At 51.4% G+C, this 9,012-nt stretch overlaps 1 protein-coding gene across 4 annotated transcripts in view; it reads right to left on the reverse strand.

Moving 5' to 3' along the window:
* Nucleotides 1–9,012, reverse strand: part of NIN (ninein) — an 88,758-nt gene that overhangs the window by 64,074 nt on the left and 15,672 nt on the right. For all 4 annotated transcript variants that reach the window (XM_019550950.1, XM_019550951.1, XM_019550952.1 and 1 more), the window contains exon 3: nt 735–904. In XM_019550950.1, the coding sequence (XP_019406495.1) occupies nt 735–904 (170 nt within the window). The remainder of the gene's footprint in view (nt 1–734; nt 905–9,012) is intronic.

The raw sequence follows: 9,012 nt of genomic DNA on the forward strand, positions 1-9,012 counted from the left end.
AGGTTTAGGCTAGACATCAGGAGGCGCGACTTCACGGTCAGGGCGGCTAGGGTCTGGGACCAGCTTCCAAGAGAAGTGGTGCAGGCTCCTACCCTGGGGGTATTTAAGAGGAGGCTGGATGAACACCTTGCTGGGGTTGTTTGACCCCAGTACTCTTTCCTGCCATGGCAGGGCATCAGACTAGATGATCTGCTCAGGTCCCTTCCGACCCTAGAAACTATCAAAGTATAATAGGTCCCTTCCGACCCTAATAACTATGAAACGGGCACCAAGAAGGGCCTTTTCCAAAAAGCAGAAGTTAACAAGCGTGCTACAGGCAGAGTTTTTGGTTCCCCAGCACCACACACTGCTCATACAGACTCAGCAGTCACCCCTTTCTGTACAGCCCCAAACGTGGACCCACGTGGGAGGAACAGAGCTCAAACCCCGCGGCGCTACAAAGGAAGGGAGCGCACTCCGATCTGCTGGTCTCTGCAGCATGTTCCCACGGGCAGACTCAGATACAGAGCTCAGCACTGAATGGAGCTGGATCCTTTAGACCTAGGATGAGCGGGTGAGCCTGTACCGAGTTAAGCAACTGGGGGGAAAGAAAGGGAGACACTTTGGCTACTCTCTGCTCTGCTCTCCTCCCTTCCGCACCCCATCAACGCCGCTCCCTGGTCCCCAGCAGAGCCCCTTTTCTGATGGCAGCGCGGGTTTTTTTCCCCTCCCTGAGAGCTCTCCCCCACCTTTACCTCGTGGCAGTCACTGGAAGCGATGTGCGCGGGTTGTGCCTCTTCGTTCAGCGGCTCGATCACAGTCACCTCGGCGAACTCTTCCACAGACTCCTGGAACTCGGGCAAGGACCGCCTGCCATAGCGCTTCCCGCCTTTAATGTATTTGGGCTGCGCTTCCGGGGGAGAACCTGGGGAATTAAAACACAGCGCACGTTGGCCGCGGCAGTGCTGAAGAGCCTCTCTCTGCCCTAGCTCTGGTGCATCGTCATCCAGACACGTGGATCAAGACACCACGTGCTTTTAAAGCGTAGCTCACCTGCTGACTCCCCTGCCCCGGTGCTGCACTGACTTGCACACTGGTAAGTGTGCCCATTCACACAAATATGTGCCCATGTCCCAAGTGAGCTGGGCAGCCCCAATTCTTCAGAGATATTTTGGGAAGAGACCTGGAGGAGGACAACCTTCCTTCCCCCCACAACATAACTGGTATTCACCCGAGCAGCAGAGGCAACTAAAAGCCAATTCAAGTAACCCTGAGTGTTAGCGATCATCGAGAGTCATTGCAAAGAGCCCAGCAGCCGGGCCCCACCATCAGACCACACCAGATGCAGCGTGGGCACTGAAGATGGAGGGTTTGTTGCAAGGCATTCATGGGTTGCAGCTCCCAGTCCAAATCCCAGGTTACAAGGCTGCAATCGCCTCCTCCTGAACACAGCAGCCAAGAGACCTAAAGGGGCTGTAACACACGTCCCACTAAGTGAAGCTGTTTGTGTCAGTCATTCGGGACAGCCCGGCTACCACCACTGTCTCCATTCTTCCACTTCAAATACTTCCGCAGGAGACGCCAGCAGCTTTTGGGGAGACAGAGGTACCCACACCTACTCCCCAGTATGAGCCTTAATCCCAGAACAAGGCATGAGGCTCTTAAAATGGGCATTATGCAAACTGGGCTCTGCATTTATTGTCCTTCGCCAACTCCCAGACCAAGGTTGCTCCATTTACAAGGTGGTTTCCCCCCTGCTCTGCTGTGCAAACTCAAACTTGGACCTTTAAAGTCAATTAGTCCCTTCCCTTCTTGCTCAACAGCAGTACTGAAGAGTAGCACAAGCTTAATTACACATGCCCATTATATTTGGAGAACTCTACTGTCTCCAAATTATACCTCCCAGACACCTGGGCAACCCCAGAACCTTGCCTGGCTTAAAAATCACATTTAGCTTAAACATCTTAAACCACCACGTGGAAGAGATTGAGCACATTGGGCCTGGCCCAGCTCAGAGGCACGGATGCCGTGGTCAAGGTAAGCAGCTGATCTAACCTATACAGATGCATGCCTATACCCCCCTAGACGGATGCTATAGTGGGATGCGCGCCACAGCTTGCGTTGCAGAACCAACGTTGACTGTAACGTTTTCAATAGCCCCCCTTGGTTACCAAAGGAAAGGGGGCTTTGGGTTCATCCCTCATTCAAATTGCCAAGCTTCTTGGAAGGAGTCTTCTGCTTTCAGTGACCAAATTACCCACCACGACTCCAAGTGATCAGGATGAAAAAAAAAGAAAACAAAACAAAACAAAACAAAACATGGAAACAATGCTATTTTTAGTGCAAATCATTAGGTATCTTGAGTTTGGGCAAATTAAATGGATGAGCAAATTAACCAGGGATTCAATTAAGAGACAGGCTCTGATACCACGCTTTGTTTTGCTCTGTTTGTTAACCTCACTGTTTAAAAATCCCATGAGACTTTTTTTTCTTCTTTGCCATTTGTAATGCACTGAGGCAGCAGCAAAAGCAGCGGCTTTTTAAATTTTTATTTGAGGAGTGCTCTGGTACAAAATAAATGAACGACTGCAATAATAATAAGGACCAGGAAAGCCCTTCAATCATCAAGCGGAGAACAGAGGGTGCCAGGAAAGGAGTGGGGGGTTTCGAGCCCTTACAAGTGTCAGCTCGGGTATCGCGCCTTTGGATACAGAGGCAGTCTTCAAGCTTGTTAGAGGGAAAATATTCTGTAACTTAGCTATGCAATGAATTATAAAATACACAGGACTGGGCTGCCTTTGATTTTTTTCAGGCTTACACTCCATCCATACTGACATTGCAGCTCTGGGGAACAACAACCAAAAAAAAAAAAAATCGACGCCTGTGTTTGAACAAGGCCATTTTAACAAGATACGCTGCAGCTGGAGCCCGCACATGAAAGTTGTGCGATGAAGTGCGCAGACAGAAAATCAGAACGAGACTGCCTGATTAAGCAAGCGCCCTGAGAACAAAAGCAAACCTTGTCGCTCCCGCTAAGCTGGGCTAGCGGCGAGCCATCCTGCCCCTGCCGCTGGCTCTCAAACCTCAACATTTGTGGCTATTCACCCGCACATTTTTCTCCTCTGTTTCACACCCACTCCCCCCCGCTTCGTCCCCCCCAAGTGGCCTCCCCCCCATGTGGCCTCTCTCAAAGGAGGGAACAATCCTCCATGCTGGGCAATATTCAGAAAGGTTTCAGGGGAGGTGAAAATTTGCTTGGCAACAATGAACTTATTCCCCATCTGCTCCCAGACCCCCTCACCCCTGCGGAAGGGTGCTTTGCAAGACTAGCATCCACTTAGTTTGTATTTTTAACAGTTCCTATAGCAAGTAAGATAATAAAGACAACTTTTACGCAGAGCTGCTGGAGCCCTTAAGCCTGCTATTTTGCTAGCGTGCTTGATGGGCAAACCAGGAACTGGAGCTTGTTTTCGCATTCAGAGGCCGACAGTGTGCGTAGTACTCTTCCATAATGGACGTTAGCCTATAAAGGGCTTCTGAAAGCATCCCTGAAAATGCAATGTGATCCTTATGCAGTTTGCGGGGGATGGGAAACCCAGCAAGCTTATTCTTGGCATGGCAGGCCCAGACTTCCTAGCACACGCATCTGAGCAAAGCAGGATTTCTATTCTCATCTGCAAGCCACGCGGGTGCAAAATGGATTTTTTTTGATGCTTCAAGAGCAGGGCTTCTTTCCATCCAGACGCACCATGCAGCAGGAAGGAACAAGTGGCGGGCACGTTGCCATTACAGGTACCCGGGCACCTTCACAGCACTGGTTGGGGCAACACACAGCTTCGAACAAAGCCTCATTATTGGGAGATGATGTGTTTCATAACCCCCGCCCCCCTGCCGATGGCACACTTCATTATCCCGGCGTCGTATTGTGTCTCAGCCAATCGCAGCCCCAGGAACAACGAAGTGGCGCTGACCCGTAACAGTGCACTTACAGAATTCCCCGCGCTCCCATTGTTTTAGGGTGCAGACCTGCATAGTCGCGGTTCCCTTGCATCTAAGCCGGACCATGTTCGAAGCCCTGAACTTGGAGCAGGTACCACTTGCAACATCCACAGTCCCACTGACATCCAAGGCCCCTCGGCTTCATCTCCTTCTCATCCCATACACCATGCAAGTCGGAGCTACCCTCGGTGGCAGAGTGCCCATGACATCAGAGAGGAGAAGCAGTATCGGGAAGGGAAAGAGGGGCTACCAAAGATCAAGGTTTTGCTGCATGGGAGGCGCAGGCTGTTGTGGCAATGTTTGCCCCATGACAGTGTGGGAGCGGAGAAATATTTCTACCGGACACCTGACATCAAAGGGTGCTTCATAATGAAGAAGTAATCAACTGTGAGGTCCCCAAGTAGTAGTTATTTAGCCCACAGTGTGGTTACCTTGCTATCCTGCCATTTAAATACCCTGCCACTAATGCCTAGGATGCCAGCTTCATGCATCTGTTTCTCGGATGAGGGCATAAAAAGCCGTACAGCCACCTAGGCGCTTGCTTAATCAGGCAGTCTCGTTCTGATTTTCTGTCTGCGCACTTCATCGCACAACTTTCATGTGCGGGCTCCAGCTGCAGCGTATCTTGTTAAAATGTCCCCGACTTTCCTAGTTAAAAAAAATCTAGCTAGCTTGAAAGCAGGGGGATCTATGTTCCCTAGGAGGTATATCGCAGTGGTCTCAGGGCAGGTATCATGGGCCAGGCTCCCACGATGCTGCCGCCTGCCCGGTGGGAGAGCCTGCATGTTAAACCCCGAGACTTTCCATTGCAAAAGCTGCGGCCCTGATCCCAGGAGAGAAGGAGCAGAAGCTGTTCACAGCATCCCAATATTCACATCGTTCAAACTGAGTGCGAGAAAAAGGACTTGCACCAATGTTACCCAGGTGGTTGGAAGCTCCATCCTTGGAGGTTTTCAAAACCTGGCTAACCAAAGCCTTGGCTGGGATGATATAGCTGGGGCTGGTCCTGCTTGGAGCAGGGGGTTGCACTAGATGCAAGCTCCTGAGGTCCCTCGCAGCCCTCACTTTCTATGTTTGCTGGCAAAATGCTGATAAAAGCAACAGTCCCATCCAGAACGCAGGACAAGTTTTGTGAGACCATAGGACAGCAGGGCTGGAAGGGACTTCATGAGATTATCTAGTCCAACCCCTACTCAGGGCAGCATCATTCCCATCTAAGCCATCTCAGCCAAGCGTCTAAGCCACTCTTTAAAACTCCCGAGGATGGAGAGTCCACCACCTCCCTGAGCAGCCTGTTCCAGGGCTGAGCTGCTCTCCTAGTGAGAAAGTCCTTGCTCGTCTCCAACCGAAATTTCCCTTGCCGCCGTTTAAGACCACTGCTCCTTCTGCTGCCCCTTCGGCCAGTCACCATGCTCTGCAGACCCACGCCGCAGGCACCGGACATTGTCCCGCGCACAGTACATAATACAGCATGACTCAAGCAGATAGTAGCCAAGGAGTTGCTGGGAAACTTCTCACCAACAGAAAGCTTTGAGACAGGGTGAGTTCCCTGACCTTTCAGTCCCGCCTGTGTGATGGCCTGGGAGGGAAGTACACTGGCTTGCTGTGCCAGTTAGGTGCCCGATGCACCTAAAATATTCTTCTCATGCTTTCTGCTTCTTGATGCAGACCCCTAAGCCCATCTTGCACCTACTGGCCGCACTATCAGAGCTGAGGACCAGAAGGGATCATCTACAGTCTGACCTTTTGCAGGTCCTGTGGCCTCTAGTCTATGGGTTAATCCAGGGGCTGACAGAGCCTACGCTTTGGATGGAGACCTCCGCTGTTGATGTAAAGACCCCGAGTGCTGGAGGATCGGCCTCAGATCCTGGTTCTTTCCATTTTGCTGGTTAAATAGTGGTTCCACTTTACTTCCCAGCTCCCTGAACCAGAGAAAAGCACTTGACCATTCTCCTCCAGCCTGTCTCATGGGGTGAGGAGAAGAGGGAAGCACGAGTCGGATCCCTTTCTCGTTAGTTGTATCAATGAAACAGCCTTCGTTTTACTCACTCAAGCATCAAAAACCATCCAAACACAGAAAAGGGTTTTTAAGGGTGGGGAATGTCATTGCCCTGAGAGCCAGACATTTAAAGAAATTAATTTCCTTTCCCTGCAATATTATCAAAGGCGCTAAAAACCTGCTGCGACTGCAAACAAAGTCTGTCGCTGCACGAATCGCATGAGACTGGTAGGACCAGGTCAGAGATCAGGTACCTCTGCTCAGTCTGTACTTCACACACGGCTCCCAGCAGCCGAGGAACAAGACAGCAAGAGACTGCAAGGCGATGGCAAGGGCCTGGCAGGGACCGTCACCCTGCAGAAAAGAGGTGCTGACATTGTGAAGGAAGCACGAGAACTTCTTGTGAGCAGGTGCAAGATGGCTCCTTTGCATCGGCGGCCTCTGGCTTCACAGCTCTAATATTGGAAGTTTATCTTCATGGGGAGGCCGCCAATGCGCATCAGCTTGCAGAATTTAGTGTCGCTCCGGGAGCCAGGGCACAGGAAGAAGCTTATGGGTGGCTCCGTGAGCGTTCACGTAGTGGTATATCATTCCTGGTATGCTGTTCAGGAGCAATGAAGGCCCTGACAGACGTTACATTTATTAAGGAAGAATTACTGAACACAGGCAGGGCAGCAAGGCCCACTGCAAGGCAATGCAGGTGTGGGTCTCCAGGAGATGCCTGCCACAAAGCGAGCTCCCACCCTGCAGGAGCTGGGGACAACAGCACTATGACCGATGAAGCCTCCTCCTGCCACCACTGCTGCCTCCTTGTCCTGACATGTCTGTCCGGCTCCCTGCGCTAGCCCTGGCATGTCTCCCACGACACTTAGCCCAGTCACCATGCAGGCCATTTTAATACTCGCCATTCCTGGGACTGCTCCTCTCCCATTAGACCCTCTGCTACAGCCAGGCTGGTCGAACACCAACTGCTTATCCCAAAATAAAAAGCTCCCCCCCCCCAAAAAATTCCTTGTCTTAAGTGCTGGGGCTTTACACCCTCCCAGAATATCTCTGGGAAACCCAGCACCCCGTCCCCCCCTGCAGACACATTTCTGCATCTGTTCGAAAACCAGCGTGGGTCACAGTGATGGGAAAGCCATAAGGATCTGGCCAAGCGGTGATGCTGCTCCGGAGTCCGGCAGCTTGTCTCAGAAGTGCCCAGACGTGCTGACCAGCTCCTATAGCCAGAAACCACTCGGGTCTCAGCAGGAACGCAGACGTGCTCCCATGCCCCAAGCACGATGCCGGCCTCCCAGAGATGTTGCCAACATGCAATGCTCGGTCTGTTTGCAGAAGCAAAATGTCCTTTCCACAGCATGGATTTGGAGGAGGACCTTCAGGGCTTTATTCCAGAATCAGTCTTCCTCTTTTAAGATACCCGGCACATACCCTGCATTCACACTAAACAGCATGCAGACAGAGCCCCTTGTAACAAAAACAGCATGAAGTGCACACGGGAAAGATTCGGGGCTTTAAAATCTACATGCGTGCAATTCCCCCCTCTCCCCTCAGTGTCTTAACTTCAGGCCCTCAACCCATGATTTCTGAGACCACTCTTGGCACAAACATCAAAGGACGATATTCCAACGCTCACCGAAAACCCAAGGCGGAGAGCAGCTTGTTCTCCAAACGCAGCTTGCTCCAGAATTAAAAGCAGCAAACGCTTCCAAATTAACCAGCTTGTCAAAGCACGTTAAAGAGATATGCCTTCCAGGCCCATACGACAACGCACCCTAGTGAAGCACGTGCCTTTTGATTACCTGTTAAGTGACAAATGTGGCTCCAAGGAGGCCTCCTCTCGAGGTAGGACAGCAGCCTGTTGGCACTCCCATGCTTCGGTTGGGTAGCAATTGCTAGCAGGATAACTCTTTAGGAACTGTTTAAAGAGCCTGAGCTTTGCAGCCAGAGGATTGCCCAATAAATGCAGAGCAGATGAATTCAGCACCCACGTGGCTGCTTCCCTCTGCATGCCAGCTCCACGCTGAGAAGCTGGAAGCGAATTCAACAAACTCAGAGCCGACCAAGGCATCAGCCTTTGTCCCCTGGCAGCATGCGGAGGGGACCGGTTGACAAGCACCGAGCAATTACACTAAGCAGAAAGCTTGTTGTGGCCAGATGTGCCACTCTGGCAGTGTCCCTTAAGCCATTTCTAGGGCTGGAAGGAGATGAAAACCCTCTGCCACATCTTGCTCAGCAAAGGGATGCTGAGGCCAACGTTCAAAGGGAAAAGTTGCACTGTTGGCTGCATGTGACCTTGCCGGGGAGCAAGGGGTTGTCTGCACTCCCCAAACAAAGCCAGGCACTGCCGGAGACTGTATTCTCCTCGCTGCTTTTGGGCAGGGTTTTTCCCCACCCCCCCACTTTAAGCCAAACAGTATGCAGAGAATAAATGACACTTCACTACAGCCCCTTTGAGAGGCAGACGGATCCAGCACTTCTACTGACATCCAGCAACCCCCTCATTAAGCTACTGCTCCTTTCTTGGCCAGCACATTGCCCACCCCTTGAAAGCCTGGAAGGGAGGGATTACACGATTTACATACAGGTGTGCTACATCAATAGGAGCTGTGAAGTGCAGATGCTAAACACTTTTCAAGTGCTCCCCATGAAGTCCAGCTGCTGTCAGCAAGAGCTGCAGGGACCCTGAAAACTCGTGCTTCATTTTATTCCACCAGGACAGGTAGGGGAGTTACCAGATGCCATGTCTAAACCCCAGGAAAGCCTGGATGACGGCCATGTCCTGCTGAAAGTGGCAGTTTTTTGGAGGAGCCGAAGAGCACGGAAACTACCTTTGATTCCCCAGCTCCTTCCTATTTAGCCCGAGACCAATTTTATTTCACGTCCAGTTAAAACAAAAGGAGAGAGGGGCCTGGGCCGGGGAACAGGCAGACAGCAGAGGGGTGCCAGGTCCTAGCTCTCTGGACTGTTGCTCCCAATTGGCTTCACTGAAGAGGACTATCTTAGTCTGTTCATCAAAAAAAAAAAAAAAAAAA

This window comes from Crocodylus porosus, unplaced genomic scaffold (assembly GCF_001723895.1).
Source record: "Crocodylus porosus isolate Cpor-Errol unplaced genomic scaffold, CroPor_comp1, whole genome shotgun sequence".
Taxonomy (NCBI): Eukaryota; Metazoa; Chordata; order Crocodylia; family Crocodylidae; genus Crocodylus; species Crocodylus porosus.